At 46.3% G+C, this 17380-nt stretch overlaps 1 protein-coding gene across 2 annotated transcripts in view; it reads right to left on the reverse strand.

Moving 5' to 3' along the window:
• Positions 1-17380, reverse strand: part of PCNX2 (pecanex 2) — a 311392-nt gene that overhangs the window by 16476 nt on the left and 277536 nt on the right. For both annotated transcript variants that reach the window (XM_070781873.1, XM_070781874.1), the window contains 4 exons: positions 6045-6189; positions 5077-5307; positions 3781-4055; positions 2333-2520 (listed from right to left, as the gene is read on the reverse strand). In XM_070781873.1, coding sequence (XP_070637974.1) covers positions 2333-2520; positions 3781-4055; positions 5077-5307; positions 6045-6189 — 839 coding nt within the window. The remainder of the gene's footprint in view (positions 1-2332; positions 2521-3780; positions 4056-5076; positions 5308-6044; positions 6190-17380) is intronic.

A 17380-nucleotide genomic window follows, 5' to 3' on the forward strand; every position in this document is an offset into this window, starting at 1 on the left:
CAAGAGGCTCTTTAGTTCTTCTTCACTTTCTGCCATAAGGGTAGTATCATCTGCATATCTGAAGTTATTGATATTTCTCCCAGCAATCTTGATTCCAGCTTGTGCTTCATCCAGCCTGGCATTTCACATGAAGTACTCTGCATATAAGTTAAATAAGCAGGGTGACAATATACAGCTTTGATGTACTCCTTTCCTGATTTGGAAACAGTCTGTTGTTCCATGTTCAGTTCTAACTGTTGCTTTTTGACTTGAATACAAATTTCTCAGGAAGCAGGTCAGGTGGTCTGGTATTCCCATCTCTTTAAGAATTTTCCACAGTTTTCTTGTGACCCACCCAGTCAAAGGCTTTGGTGTAGTCAATAAAGAAGAAGTAGATGTTTTTCAGGAACTCTCTTGCTTTTTTGATGATCCAGTGGGTGTTGACAATTTGATCTCTGGTTCCTCTGCCTTTTCTAAATCCAGCTTGAACATCCGGAAGTTCACGGTTCATGTACTGTTGAAGCCTGGCTTGGAGATTTTTGAGCATTACTTTACTAGTGTGTGAGTGAGTGCAATTGTGCAGTAGTTGGAGCATTCTGTGGCATTGCCTTTCTTTGGGATTGGAATGAAAACTGACCTTTTCCAGTCCTATGGGCACTGCTGAGTTTTCCAAATTTGCTGGCATATTGAGGGCAGCACTTTCACAGCATCGTCTTTTAGGATTTGAAATAGCTCAACCTACCTATGTATCTTTATATTATCTGTATATTTATCTTTCTATTATTTATTATCTCTCTATCAACCAACTGGGGCTTCCCTAGTGGCTCAGATGGTAAAGGATCTGCTTGCAATGTGGGAGATCCAGGGTTCAATCCCAGAGTGGATAAGATCCCCTCAAAAGCTTTCATGTGCCACCTATGAACTTAATAAGATTAAATTTCTTTTAAAACACTCTGCTATTCATACTTTACAGGAGATATGGGTTTCCCAGGTGACACAGTGGTAAAGAATCTGTCTGCAGACGCAGGAGATGAGGGTTCCGATCCCTGGGTAGGGAAGATCCCCTAGAGTAGGAAATAGCTACCTACTCCAGTATTCTTTCCTGGAAAATCCCATGGACAGAGGAGCCTGGTAGGCTAGAGTCCATTTGGTTGCAAAGAGTCAGACATAACTGAACACACACACACACACACACACATCAACCAATTAGCTATATATCTATTATCTATCAATTTTCTATCCATCTATCACCTATTATCTATATAATCTCAATTTCCCTAAATACCTATAACCTATCTTTCTATCTTCTACTGATATCTATCTATCCATTACTGTCTATCTTTCTGTCTCCCTATCTATTGTCATCCATCTGTCTTTTTTTAATCTTATCTATCTTCTTGCCCATCATTATACACATCCTCACGATTTCAGTTAAATCCCCAGCCTTGCTCTGGGCACTTCTAGGAGGCAGGCACTGTTCCTCGCTTACTCCCTTGATGCAGAGCTGACAGGAAAACACACACAAAGAGGCACTTAATGAATGCTTCTTGATGGTAAAAGTACTGAGGCCAAAAGCTGAAACCACTGACAGGTTTTGAAGGTCAAAGCCAAGGGACAGTGTGCTGGTGGGAGCCAGGCCAAGCATCTGTCTCTCCCACTCCAATTGGGCACGTCCTATGTGGGCCAAGGGTCGCCTTTTCTAACACAACCTTCTCCTCCAAGTACAGAGGGATTTTGGAACCTCATCCATCTGAATGAGCCTAATTAGTTGGGCCTTAGTTTAAACATGTTTTTAAGCTTTAGACTCACCCCAAACTTCTTCCATCCCCATCGGCTGACACCCATCTTGCCTCTTTCCCTATGCTCTGCAATGTCAGGTGCAAGGTGAGGAAGTGGAGAGCTGTAGTGACCAGGCAATGAAGGGCAGGAGCCTGGCTGCCTCATCACGGGACTTGGAGGGGGTGGGTCAATTCACAGGAGGAGGGAGGCACCTTCATGGATGAAGAGCTGTAACACTGCCTAACACAAAGACACATGAGCCGATGGTCTCTGAAGGAGTGAGAGATGGGGTGGAAGAGACTGACCACTGGACCGATGGACAGACAGACAGCTGGCTGAGGTATGGGACAGACAGATGGATAAAGGATAAAAGCTGAATCTAACACACAGAATAGAGTTTTTTTTCTGAGTAGAACTTATATGAGTCAGTATACTTGGGGGCATCTTTTGGCCCAATACTGATCTGTCCTGTGTAAACGGTCTCTCAGAGGTTAGAATGACAACATAGCCCACGGTGTTGGCCAGTGAGACGTGAGGAGCCTTGGCAGTAACACGAGGCCCCCACTGCACTCACCTGGCCTCCGTGTCCCTTCCCGGGGTGACCAGTGGCGGCTCCCATCCTTTCTGGGCTGTTCCGCGCTGCTCTCCCTGCTCTCACCACTGGGGGCACTGTTGCCGCCTGCGGGCGGAGCGCCCCCCGCATCCATGTCCTCCGTGTTGCCGGCGCCCGGCTGGCCCGCTGCGTCGCAGTCCTTCCGCACTCTGAGAGGAAGAAACGCTTCAAGGATTCTCACCAAACATGTCTAATTCCCCTAGACGCCCCATCGCATCTGTGTCCAAAGCAGGACTGCAGACCGCACTGTACTGGTGAGAAGCAATGGAGATGCAGATGGGATGCAGATGGAAGGAGGGGTTTCTGTTCCCCAAACCTCGGTGACTGATAAATGAATACACCCTGCCCGGATGAAGAAGCCCCTCAGGGACTGATAAATGAATAAACCCTCCCCGGATGAAGAAGCCCCTCAGGGACTGATAAATGAATAAACCCTCCCCGGATGAAGAAGCCGCGCGGTCTCCACCATCCACAGGGACCCTCAGCTTTGAGGTCCGACAAACAACCCTGTTCAGTTCAGTTCAGTTCAGTCGCTCAGTCGTGTCCGACTCTGCGACCCCATGAATTGCAGCACTCCAGGCCTCCCTGTCCATCAACTCCTGGAGTTCACTCAAACTCACGTCCATCAAGTTGGTGATGCCATCCAGCCATCTCATCCTCTGTCGTCCCCTTCTCCTCCTGCCCCAAATCCCTCCCAGCATCAGAGTCTTTTCCAATGAGTCAACTCTTTGCATGAGGTGGCCAAAGTACTGGAGTTTCAGCTTTAGCATCATTCCTTCCAAAGAACACCCAGGACTGATCTCCTTTAGATTCAGGCAAAACAACTAAGAATTTGTTCCAACTAACCAGGAACAGGAGGAGAAGGGGACGACAGAGGAGGAGATGGCTGGATGGCATCACCGATTCAATGGACGTGAGTCTGGGTGAACTCCGGGAGTTGGTGATGGACAGGGAGGCCTGGCGTGCTGCGATTCATGGGGTTGCAGAGTCGGATACGACTGAGCGACTGAACTGAACTGAACCAGGAACACTGTTACCACCGGGTGAGGAAACTTATTCGACGAGAGATGAGGGCTGGGGGCAGGATGGGGCAAAGAGGCTGTTTCAAGCCTGTTTTTTGCAACAGATGTGTAACAAAGACCCGTAACCTCAGCAACTTTGCAAGGACTCAAACCCAAGTCTCAGCCGGTGGATGGAAGTGGAAGGGAGAGAGACTCTCATCTGATGACGTTTCCCATTGAGTCATCATCTGAAACGGCTTGTTGAAACAAAGGGTGTGTTGGAGGACATTTGGGCACGGCAGTTTTCATCACAGAAGGATGGGCAGACAGTGAGATCCCTACCAGAAGCCTCGGAGCTCGCAGCCCCACCCCATCCAGGTAAATAATGCCTTGGCCGTGAAGACCCACCTTAACCACTTGGTTCGGAGCCACGCCCTGATGCTGTCCAAGGTGACCGGTCCGCTCCAGATGTTCTTCAGCTGCCTGTGGGTCCCCAGGTAGGATGTGGTGAGTGGGGAGACATACATGGGGTACCCCAGGGGCTGGTCACAGGAGGAATTGATCAGGTTCCGGAGGACCTGCTTGTTGTTCTGAATGCTGCCGCGCTCGGGGTTGCGGTTGCGGAGGAAGATGAGTTCTTGCTGCTGCCCCGCCCAAAGGCCGCGGACGCATTCTCTGTTCACCTGCAGCGTGGGGAAGACACGGGGAGAAAAGTGTATGGTGGGGCGGAGAGAGAGGGGGGCTACAGACTGTTGGGTCTGAGTACCTGCGGCCACTATGCTTTGGCCTAAAGCTTTCTTAGTGATGTCTGAATGGCAGCAAGGTGGATATGATGGCATTTTCATGCGGCCATGGAGATCAAATAAAAAGGAAAGAAGGCTTTGTTTCAGCCCGGTGATTTGAAGCTGTATGAAGAGAATCTCTGAGAAGGAAATTATCCGGCCCAGGAACAGGTTATGAGAGGGAGGTTTGGAATCTTAGAGAATTAGAAAGTCTTTAAGAACAAGCTAGATCCTGACCCCACGCATGTCTAGCCTACCAGGACTTCTTGCCAAAGCCATCACCTGCACACCAGCATTTTGAGTGGGAAAGGGCCCTGGCAGAGATGCACTGCCTGTCCGGGGCCACCCGCCCTGCATGCTGGCCAGCACTGCCCGCTCCCCCTGTCCCCGGGGAATGTGGCTCTGGACAGAGGATGTTGGCCCAGGGGCATGGGGTCTGTGCCAATCCATGCTACCGTGTTGGGAAAAAAGTTCGTTTAGGGGGGCTTCTTTGTTGGCTTAGTGGTAAAGAATTCGCCAATGTAGGAGACTCAGGTTTGATCCCTGGTCTGAGAAGATCCCACATATGGAAGAGTAACTAAGCCCATGCACCTATGCTCTAGAGCCCAGTAACTGCAACTCCTGAGCCCATGCACTGCAATTACTGAAGCCTGCAAGCCCTAGAGCCCATCCTCCACAGCAAGAGAAGCCACCCCAATGAGAAGCCCTTGTATACCACAACTAGAGAAAGCCCATATAGCAACAAAGACCCAGTACAGCCAAAAATTAAATAAATATATATAATAAATTATTTTAAACAAAAACGTTCATTCAGGTTTTTCCTGAATGAAAACCCAAATGAACTTGTTGGCCAGCCATATATTTCTTCTCATGTCCCCCTAGGCGGGAGGCTGGTGGCAGCCGGGAAGGACGGCTCCCATACCTTGATCACTTTGAAGCTCAGGAAGCTTCTGTGGAGCATGAGGACCTTGTACTCATCCGTGCCCTCATCTACCACGTGCCTCAGGGTCAGCAGCTCCTCCTTGTTGGCCAGCACGGCGCCCCTCCAGGCCGGGTCACCCTCATGGCAGATGACCACTTTCTTCTCAAAGGACTGGATGGCCTCGTAGAGGACTGCTGGGTCTTCGTACTCGTCGGGGCAAGTGAACTGGTCCTGGGGAAAGAATTTATCTGTGGGTCGGGAGGACCACAGAGCTGGTCCTGGCTTGCTGTGCACACAGCAATGAGGCCAATGCCTGGTGCAAGGTCAAGTCTACTTCCACATCGCTCAGCCCCGCTGGGTGGATGGAAGGCACCTCACTATCACAGTGGCCTCGGGGCCCATAGAGCTGGTGGCATAGAAGCCTAGGACTTTTCACCACAGCGTGGACACTTCTGATGTCATTTTCTCCGGCCAAGTCCCCTCTTCCATGCTAGTGGGAGATCACCACCTCCTAGGGACTCTTGAGGGCACATCACCATGGGTACCATCAAAAATAGGCAATGCCTCAATGCTTAGTTGCTGGGCCTCCCAGATGGCGCTAGTGGTAAAGAACCTGACTGCCAGTGCAGGAGACAAGAGATGCGGGTTTGATCTCTGGGTTGGGAAGATACTCTGGAGTAAGAAATGGCAACCACTCCAGTATTCTTGCCTGAAAAATTCCATGGACAGAGGAGCCTGGAGGGCTACAGTCCATGGGGCCACAGAGTGGAGGGGACTCGACTGAGCACATACCACACATACACACACACACACACACACACACACACACACACACACACACACTTAGTTACTAAGTCAGAAGCCCACTTGTCAGAATTATGCTGAGAAGGGGACCATGTTTTTGAAAGGTCATTTTCCCCCTAATGTTTCAGGATTATACTTAAAAAAAAAAAAAAAGGAATACTTACCTGATGCAGCTTCAGGGACATCCTGAGAGCTGGGACGACAACTTTGTGCAGCAGGTCGATGTCTGCGAACACCCACTCATCTCGGGCTGTTATCCTGAAGTCACCTTTGAAGAGGGCATGGAGGCCATATAGGAAAGAATCCAGGCTGCGAAACAAAGTTTGTTTGTTCACATGGAGCAAAGGTGTTCAGGCTCCTGTCACCCTGAACTGGCCCAAGTCTCCCCTGTGACACCACAAGGACTTTACTGTCTTTAGGTTGATCTGGCGGGGGTCCCACTGAACACCTGACCCTGCGGCCCATGTTCGGACCCTTGTGACAACTGCTGTAGTGATCACCATCAAGAATAGCTGGTGACACACCAGATCTCGGAGTGTGGGGGTAGAAGTCTTGGTCAGAGCCAGCCTGCCACATCCATAGGCAGAGTGAGTGTGGAGACGCAGCCCATCTGGTCCAAGAGCCCTGGAAAGGCTACACGTCTCAGGAGGGAGGCAGGGAGGCCTGGGGAAGCGTCCAGGCCCTTCTGCTCGTCCTCTTTGTTTCCGGATGGCACTTTTGGACTATGTGACTCGTAATGAAAATTGGATTCTCTCACCATATGGAGACAGAAAATGACACCAAGTGAAATCTCAAATTGGCTGTTCAGATTCTCAGAGTATACCAGTCTCCCAGTCCCACCCTTTTGTTAATGACTAGTGGATGAGACACGATTTGTTGTTGTTGTTCAGTCGCTAAGTTGTGTCCAACTCTTTGTGACCTCGTGGACTGCAGCACACCAGGCTCCCCTATCCTTCACTATCACCTGGAGTTTGTTCAAACTCATGTCCATTGAGTTGGTGATGCTATCTAACCATCTCATCCTCTGCTGCCCCCATGACAGAGGGGCTTAAAGTGAAGGACCAAAGGATTTCTCAGGTTTTCCAGGTTTTTATGTTTCTGGGCTTTTCTGCTTTGCCTTCATTTCCTGCGTGTAACTACTACCTGGATGGAGAGCAGAGAGGCACCCAAGGGACACCTTTCATGGTCTGGGCCCATTACCTTTTGGATCAACACACGGTTTGGGAAAGCGATTCATCCTATATTATGTGGAGGGAAAGAACTGTTCTTAATCCTTTCCCTCTAGGTCCATTAATACACTTGGCAGCCACCTCTAATGAGTCTGGCTTCTAACATCCCTGAGTGGGACTGGGCGGCTACACAAGAAACAACAGCCCTGATAGGATTGAACTGGGACATAATGAGCCAGGAAGTGTGTGTGGAAGGGACTTTCTGAGGATGGAGCTGAGGAGGATTTAAACGACCTGGCTCACCAAGCAAGACTTTGGATTCAACACAGAACATTAGGCCCGCATGTCAGGGAAATAGTTCCTCTGACTGCTATTGGAGCACGTGATTGCAAAATGCACCACAATCGTTAACTTCCTTCCAGAACTCCATTGAGAGGGATGCTGAGGCTCAAGGTCAGAGATGACTGTGGGAAATGGGTCTAGGCAGGTGGGGCAGGTGCCAGAGTCTTGAGGAGCCCAGAGCCTTCCAGGAAGAGTTTCAGGAGGCACCCGTCCTGGACAGGCTGCCCCCACACAGAACAAAGACTTCCTGGGGCTGCCTGTGGTCCTGGGAGGGGAGGGGTGGATGGCAGGGCAAGGATGCAACAGGACAGGGGAAGGGAGGGGAGCTTTAAAACAGTGCAAACTGCTGTCATTGAAAATGGTCCAAAATGCCCCTGTCGTCAGATAGCAGTAAGTACTAAAAAGAGGGCTAAAAGTAGGTGGGGTTTCTTCTAGAAAGGATTAGAAGCATGCCAGGCTGCTAGCACACAGGTTTAGAGAAATCACTCCTCTAGATGTAGAGCTGAGGACAGCGGCAGAGGGAGATGAAGGGACCTGCCGAGATGCCTAGGTAGATGGAAGAGAAGAGCCAGGCATTCAGCCCATCCTTTGACGGCATATGCAAGGCAAGCACAGACCTGATTCCCCAGTCTAGAAAACGCCCTTCCACGGGACCTCGATAAGTGATTGGAGCCCATTTCAGGCCCCTACTGACAGAATGATAGATGCTTTACTGATCATTTCTATTTTCAGAAGAAAATGACACATTATGAGACTTACTGCTATTACATTAAAATGAGTCTCAATGCACACACCTATCTATGAAACAGACACAGAATCATGGGGAGAGAGAACAGACTTGTGGTTGCCAAGGTGGGGGGGGAGGGAAGAACTGGAATTGGGGATTAGTAGATGCAAACTAACATATATATATATATAGAGAGAGAGAGAATGGAGAAGCAACAAGGTCCTATTGTATAGCACAGGGAACTGTATTATCTTGTGATAAACTATAATGGAAAAGAATATTTAGAAATGTATAGATATATACACTTTTCTGTATAGCAGAAGTGAATACATTGTAAATGAACTATATGTCAATGACAATTTTTTTTAAAAAATGAGTCTCCATGCAGAAAACAAAGCCTGAATTAGAATTTAACTAGATTGAGGGTACTACCCTTAGATTGTGGGGCATTACTCTTAGTATCTTAAAGATACAGGCATCTTAAATATAAGGTGTTTCATTATCTGCCTTTTATCTTCAGGAGAATGAGGAGGAAGAAGGCAGAGATGTGATGAGCTGGGAAGCTCTGAGGAGAGGAGAGGTCTCCAGGTGGCCCCCACGCATTTCTGATTTGCAGAATCACCAGGCTTTATTCTGTTAAGACTCTACTGAGAGATGACAGGCTCCCACCCCGAGGCCAACAGCTGGAGCAGGGAAACAGGGTTACATCTGAGTTATTCAAGGTTGGCCTTTGTGGGGACTAGAACAGCCAACACTTGGCCCCTTTGTGCTATCTTTATTCAGAATATTGCAGTTTTTTGCACAAATGTGGTGCCATGTAAGCCTAGGCTCATCTCAGTGCTGCGGTCCAGTTCTCTACATGTGGATGTGCGTCTCTAACACATGACTACACTTGGGCCAGGTTTTTTCTGGAGCCTGCCCTGCCCCTTCCCCACACAAATGGACAGGGTTGCCCCTGCGCTGAGGATTGTCTGGTGACACACTCTGGGACCAGCCTTCTGCACCTCTTCTGCAATGTTAACCCACATTCCACACACTTAGCACTTGCATAATATCTCACCATCATAAGTGTGTGTACGTGTGTGTGTGTGTGTACATGCCTGTCCATGTGTGGCTGCATATTTGTGTGTATGTATGTGTATGTGTGTGTATATGCATGTACATGAGTGCACATTTGTATATGTGTGTGCTTGAGATGAGCACACGTTTATGTGTGATGTGCATTGTGTGTGTGTGCGTGTACAAGGGTGCATGTTTGTATGTGTGCACGTGTGTTGGAAAGGACGATTCAGCTTCTGCTCAGAGTCACTCCACACCCCTAGCAGATACCAACCACCACCAAGCTGAGTCTCTGTGACACTCTGCTTGAACTTACTCCTGTTCTTTCTGGTTCCTGACCCTGTTGCCTATTCTATGATGACATAACCATTGGTGGTGAGTACAGATAAGAGGTCGGGGCCATCAGCACTTAAGCACAGATGTACACAACCTTTCTGGAAACAGTTATTTTCTGGCCTGAAGCTCTGGCTGTTGCTTGCAGCCCTGGCAGAAAGTCTAGCTCCATGAAGATGATGCTTTAACGGGTCCCGCCCATTTCAGCATCCTCGCCCATCACCTTTCACAGAGCAGGACAACTTGAGAATGGCCAGCTGAAGTGAAAGCTGTTTTCACTCCTGTTTCACTGTTTTACAGCATCTTTCTTTATCCATAGAGGAGTCCTCAGGGCTCGAGTCTAGCCAGATGTTGCCTATGACCCTATCCAACTCAGCCCAGTTCTCACCTGCACCCTCTCTCACTGGCTCTCAGTCCGTGGAAATTCTGGCCCCTAGGAAACATTTGACAATATCCAGAAACATTCTGGATGTCACAGCTCCTGGCACCCAGTGGGTAGAGGCCAGGCAGGAACGCCTAGGACAGTCCCCCACAACAAAGAGCCACACAACCTAAAATGTGAATAATGCTGCTTCTGAGAAACCTTGCCCATTATGATTAAACATACAGACTTTAAGTTCTAGACACTGGTTCATTATCTTGGATCCAGTGTTAATGACTCTTGGGATTCAGGTGGAAACAACTCTAATGCTGGGATAGTTTCTGCAGGACTCCCAGTGGACTCTCCAGAAGGATTGATATGTTCAAGTTAATGCCCAAACAGGCTCATATACTGTATGTTTACAGATGGGCATCGTGAAGAGCCTTCTGCTGCAGGGCACTGCTGTACATGGAGCCCTCGGAGAACATATGTGAACAACTGTGATTTGCAGGCTGGGTTTCCCATGCTTACTAATTAGTAATGGAGATTCTTAGACAGTGAGTTCTTGGTTATCTAAGTTAGTATCCTGGCTCAGAGAGCATCTCCACTGTGGGAGAGGCAGCGTGTTTCATACATGATTCATTCCTCCGTGGGATCCCCCAACCATGCGTGGTTGATCCCATCACTCCTGACCACTAAAGGAGCTGGAAGTACAAAGAGTAATCCGTGCAAGAGGGGATGGTCCTTGGTATCAGTATCCTACTGTTGATAAGCTCTTATTGATCATTGTCCAAAAGCAACTCCTGACGACTAATCTTTGAGTTCTTTAAACACAAGATATATTTTCTTCAGGCGAAAATTACTAAATGTATTTTTTCTGTGGAATGAATAAAAGATCCTCTTTGTTGATCTATTTCTCAGAATTTGTTCAGATTAAGGCTTTCTTTGTATTTGATTTCAATTTTTTCAGCTTTATTGAGGTGTAATCGACACAATTTTTAAGTATTTAAAAGGTCAAAAAAATTAAAATTATAAAAACAAAATTGTATATCCAACTTGAAAGAAAATAAATAAAAAGTACATCATGATGATTTGATAAACATTGTGAAAGGCAGATTAAGGCTTTTGGTTTGAGGATTTCAGCTTCCTTTTTAAAGAAGGTTTAAATATAATTTTTAAAAACTCGGGAGAAATAAGAATTTGTGAACTCCTAAAGGTGTGGTTTTGAAAGATTAATGTTTTATGGGTGGAAGTTAGAGCAGTCTTATTATGTTCAGTACCAGGAAATATAGTAGTTTGTGTACATGAGAGTATTGTAAATATCTGTATTATTCAAGGGCATCTCAGAATTTTAAGTTACACAAATATTAAAACCACTAACACTTCATAAATAATCTTTCAGTGAACATATTGTTTTTTTAAAAGCACCAGCTCTGAGCAACTAGCAGTGAGACAGAAAGGATACCTTACATTTCTCTGGTGGTTTGTACATTACTGAGTGCTTTCCATTCCATCAGCTCAGCTCATTCCCATGGTTGCCTGTATAAGATGTAGTATTAAAATCCTTTCATTTAAGAGGAAACAGGCCAGAAAGGAGTTTAGAAAGAGGATGAGACAGGTGGGAACAGATATTTAGCATCTCATGCAACACTGAAGGGCTTCCCAGGTGGCCCTAGTAGTAAAGAACCCACCTGCCAATGCAGGAGACCTAAGAGATGTGGGTTTGATCCCTGGATTGGGACGATCCCCTGGAGGAAGGCATGGTAATCCACTCCAGTGTTCTTGTCTGGAGAATCCCATGGACAGAGGAGCCTGGTGGGCTACAGTCCACAGGGCCACTAAGAGTCAGACATGACTGAAGTGATTTAGCACACGCATGACATTGAAGGAGCATACCTCCCTCCTGCCACCCACCTCTCCAGGAAACACAGAGTCTCTTTAAAAACATGTAACTGGAGTCATCTTCTTAAAGACTAGCTCAGAGGTTGTATTAGAATGGACTGATCTCTTCAAAGGCTTCAGGTGACCCCACAGTAAAAATACCATGAATGTGTAAGTCTTGAACTATTCCCCACCTTACCTTCCTGAGGTCGGTGATGAGCTATTTTCCAAGGTTTAAATTGGTGTATGTTTCCCTGGTGGCTCAGATGGTAAAGAATCTGCCTGCAAGGTGGGAGACCTTGGTTCAATCCTTGGGTAAGGAAGATCCCCTGGAGAAGGGAATGGCAACCCACTCCAATATTCTTGCCTGGGAAATCCCATGGACAGAGGAGCCTGGCAGGCTGCAATCCATGGGGTCACAAAAGAGTCCGACACAGCCTAGCGACTCAACAACAATAGCACCTACCTCATCCTCTTTCATGCCTTGAGAGAGAATGAAATGTGTCAACTCGTGTCAAGCACTTAGCACTGTTCCCAAAACCCATGGAGTGCGTCATCAATGTTCACTATGATCAGTTCTGATTTTCAGTGAACTGGAATGTCCAGGCAATATGGGCATTAGATATAAACAAAGGACGTTTATCTTGTAGAAACTCAGATAATCAATGGAGAGCAATCACATGGTGAAAGAATCTCAGGGATGTGGTTTCAACTAAATGCCAGCTATATTGAGAAATAATAATTCCCAAGTGAGAAGTAGTTAAAAGACAAGATTTGATGAAAAGCTTTTTAAAAGTATGTTTGGCTTCATGACGTTTTAGTACTTCTGGGCCTCTATTATCTGGTGAAAGATGCTTCTGGAGGCTGCTGGACCGGGAGCAGGCTGGCTGTGGAAGAAACGACCTCCTGGCAACTGCTCAGAATAAAAATAGATTTCCAGAACCGGTTCCCAGTGATTCTAAGCTGGCATGTGTGAGATGGGGTCTGGGGTCTATATTCTGACCAAGATCCCCAAGTGATTCTGGGGCATAGGGAGGTCTGAGACTCAGGGAACCAGAACCTGGATGCTTCCTCAAGACATCCAGACATTTCAGAGAAGCGATGGAGTGGGAGCTCGGCACAGGACCTGTGCCCCAGACCAGGGTAAGAGAAGGCTTTCCCACAGACGGGGATTCTTAATGGCTCTTTTCTTTGTATTTTCTATCTCTTTGATGAAGTTCTCACTGTGTTCTTCCATTCTTTTCCCAATTTCAGTGAGCATGTTTATGACTGTTACTTTAAACTCTCTATCTGCTGCATTGATTATCTCAGTTTCATTTAATTTGTTTCCTGGGGTTTGTCTTCTTTCATTTGAAAGATATCCCTTTGTCCTCATTTTTGCCTATCAGGTTTTTTTGGGGGGAGGGTTAAATTATATTTTTTTTAATTAGAGTATAATTAATTTACAATGTGTTAGTTTCAAGGTACAAAAAAATGATTAAACTTTATATATATATATGTGTGTGTGTCATGTCATGCCCAACTCTTTGCAGCTCCATGACTGTAGCCCTCCAGGCTCCTCTGTCCATGAGATTCTCCAGGCAAGAATACTGGAGTGGACTGCCACTGTAGCTCCATGGGATCTTCCCACTCAGGGATCAAACCCATGTCACTTGTGTCTCTTGCATTGGCAGGTAGATTCTTTATGACTGCACCACCTGGGGAGCCCATATCTGTGTGTGTGCATATATATGCATATATATTCTCTTTCAGATTCTTTTCCATTATATTCAACTCTCTCTGCTTGTTTCTATGTATTAGGTATATCAGCTACATCTCTTAACCTTGAAAATGTGACCTTATGTATTAGGTGTCCAGTGGGCCCAATGGCACCGCTCCCCCAGGTCACCAGAGCAGAGTACCCTGTGGGCTGAATGCACCTCCTGTTGTGGTTGGGTCATGATTGCTATGGGTGGCTGATGGGTGGTGCTTGGCCCCAGGTTGGCTGTTTTGAGGCCTGGTTGTTACTGCTCTGGGCATGGTGATATACAGGGCAAGACTCCTGGGATGGGAGCTGCTTTGAGGGGACTGTTGGCAGGTTGGGCAAGGCTGGTCCTCAGAGGACTCCAGGACAGGGTGCATGGTGTTAGCTAAGTAGCAGAGAATGACAGAAATGACCTCAACCAGTACCTGGTGAGCAATGTGGAAGGAGAGGGGGGAAAAGGCACATGCCAACACTTCTGTCCCCTGAGAAAGTCCCACCAGATCCCTTCCATTCAGCATATGTCCTGAAATTAATCAGTGAATCTTCTTGGATGATCCAGGTGTTCTCCAAGCTGCTGCCTCTGTGCTGGGACTCAGAGCAAGTGAGTGTGTGCACAAGCACAAACAAGAGGTGAATCTTGGTTTCCCACAATTCTTGGGCTCTCCTGAATGTAAAATCTGGATGCTGATTTTTGAGCTCCCAACTTGGAGGAGGTCGCCTTTAACCCCACCATAGAGCCACCAGAACTTACACAGGACTGAGGAAACAGACTCTTGGAGGGCACAAACAAATCCTTGTGCCCACCAGGACTCAGGAGCAGTGACCCCACAAGAGACTGACCTAGACTTGCCCATGAGTGTCCAGGAGTGTCTGGCAGAGGCATGGGTCAGCAGTGGCCTGCTGCAGGCTCGGGGGCACTGAGTGTAGCAGTGCGTGCATGGGACCTTTTGAAGGAGGTCACCGTTATCTTCATTACTTCCACCATAGTTTGGTCCCAGGTCAAATAACAGGGAGGGAACACAGCCCCACCCATCAACAGAAAATTTGACTTAAGATTTACTGAGCATGGCCCTGCCCATTAGAACAAGACCCAGTTTCACCCTCAGTCAGTCTCTCCCATCAGGAAGCTTCCATAAGCCTCTTATCCTTCTCCATCAGAGGGCAGACAGACTGAAAACCACAATCACAGAAAACTAACCAATCTGGTCACATGGACCACAGCCTTATCTAACTCAAGGAAACTATGAGCCATGCCATGTAGGGCCACCCAAGATGGATGGGTCATGGTAGAGAGTTCTGACAAAACTGGAGAAGGGAATGGCAAACCACTTCAGTATTCTTGCCTTGAGAACTCCATGAACAGTATGAAAAGGCAAAAAGATAGGACACTGAAAAATGAACTCCCCAGGTCAATAGATGTCCAATATGCTACTGGAGAAGAGTGGAGAAATAACTCCAGAAAGAATGAAGAGACAGAGCCAAAGCAAAAGCAACACCCAGTTGTGGATGTGACTGCTGATGGAAGTAAAGTCTGATGCTATAAAGAGCAATATTGCATAGGAATCTGGAATGTTAGGTCCATGAATCAAGGCAAATTGGAAGTGGTCAAACAGCAGATGGCAAGAGTGAACATTGACATTTTAGGAATCAGCGAACTAAATGGACTGGAATGGGTGAATTTAACTCAGATGATAATTATATCTACTACTGTGGGCAAGAATCCCTTAGAAGAAATGGAGTAGCCATCATAGTCAACAAAAAAGTCCAAAATGCAGTACTTGGATGCAATCTCAAAAATGACAGAATGATCTCTATTCGTTTCCAGGGCAAACCATTCAATATCACAGTAATCCAAGTCTATGCCCTGACCAGCAATGCTGAAAAAGCTGAAGTTGAATGGTTCTATGAAAACCTACAAGACCTTCTAGAACTAACACCCAAAAAAGATGTCCTTTTCATTATATGGGACTAGAATGCAAAAGTAGAAAGTCAAGAAACACCTGGAGCAACAGGCAAATTTGTCCTTGGAGTACAAAATGAAGCAGGGAAAAGGCTAATAGAGTTTTGCCAAGAGAGTGCACTGATCATAGCAAACACCCTTTTCCAACAACACAAGAGAAGACTCTACACATGGACATCACCAGATGCTCAATACCAAAGTCAGATTGATTATATTTTTGCAGCCAAAGACGGAGAAGCTCTATACAGTCAGCAGAAACAAGACTGGGAGCTGACTGTGGCTCAGAGCATGAACTCCTTATTGCCAAATTCAGACTTAAATTGAAGAAAGTAGGGGAAACCACTAGACCATTCAGGTATGACCTAAATCAAATCCCTTACAATTATATAGCAGAAGTGACAAATAGGTTCAAGGGACTAGATCTGATAGACAGAGTGCCTGAAGAACTATAGACAGAGATTCATGACATTGTATAGGAGGCAGTGATCAGACCATACCCAAGAAAAAGAAATGCAAAAAGGCAAAATGGTTCCCTGAGGAGGCCTTACAAATAGCTGTGAAAAGAAGAGAAGTGAAAGGCAAAGGAGAAAAGGAAAGATATACCCATTTGAAGGCAGAGTTCCAAAGAATAGCAAGGAGAGATAAGAAAGCCTTCCTCAGAAATCAATGCAAAGAAATGGAGGAAAACAATGGAATGGGAAATACTAGATATGTCTTCAAGAAAATTAGAGATACCCAGGGAACACTTTATGCAAAGATGGGCTCAATAAAGGACAGAAATAGTATGGACCTGACAGAAACCGAAGATATTAAGAAAAGAGGTGGCAAGAATACACAGAAGAACTATACAAAAAACATCTTCACGACATAGATAATCACGATGGTGTGATCACTCACCTAGAGCCAGACATCCTGAAACACAAAGTCAACAGGGCCTTAGGAAGCATCACTACGAACAAAGCTAGTAGAGGTGATGGAATTCCAGTTGAGCTATTTCAAATCCTGAAAGATGATGCTGGGAAATTGCCACACTCAATATGCCAGCAAATTTGGAAAACTCAGCAATGACCACAGGACTGGAAAAGGTCAGTTTTCATTCCAATCCCTAAGAAAGGCAATGCCAAAGAATACTCAAACTACCACACAATTGCACTCATCTCACATGCTAGCAAAGTAATGCTCAAAATTCTCCAAGCCAGGCTTCAACAGTGCATGAACCATGAACTTCCAGATGTTCAAGCTGGATTTAGAAAAGTCAGAGGAACCAGAGATCAAATTGATAACATCCATTGGATCATCAAAAAGCAAGAGAGTTCCTGAAAAACATCTACTTTTGCTTTACTGACTATCCCAAAGCCTTTGATTGTGTGGATCACCACTAACTGTGGAAAATTCTTGAAAAGATTGGAATACCAGACCACCTGACCTGCCTCCTGAGAAATCTGTACGCAGGTCAAGAAGCAACAGTTAGAACTGAAAATAGAACAACAGACTGGTTCCAAATTGGGGAAGGAGTATGTCAAGGCTGTATACTGTCACCCTGCTTATTTAACTTCTATGCAGGGTACATAATGAGAAATGCTGGACTGGATGAAGCACAAGCTGGAATCAAGACTGCCAGGAGAAATATCAATTACCTCAGATATGCAGATGACACCACCCTTATGGCAGAAAGTGAAGAACTAAAGAGCTTCTTGATGAAAGTGAAAGAGGAGAGTGAAAAAGTTGGCTTAAAACTCAACATTCATGCCTCCTTTGTCGAAGATAAGGTGTCCATATGTGCGTGGATTTATCTCTGGGCTTTCTATTTTATTCCATTGATCAATATTTCTGTCTTTGTGCCAGTACCATACTGTCTTGATAACTGTGGCTTTGTAGTAGAGCCTGAAGTCAGGTAGGTTGATTCCTCCAGTTCCATTCTTCT

Source organism: Bos indicus, chromosome 28 (assembly GCF_029378745.1).
Source record: "Bos indicus isolate NIAB-ARS_2022 breed Sahiwal x Tharparkar chromosome 28, NIAB-ARS_B.indTharparkar_mat_pri_1.0, whole genome shotgun sequence".
NCBI classification, from domain to species: Eukaryota; Metazoa; Chordata; class Mammalia; order Artiodactyla; family Bovidae; genus Bos; species Bos indicus.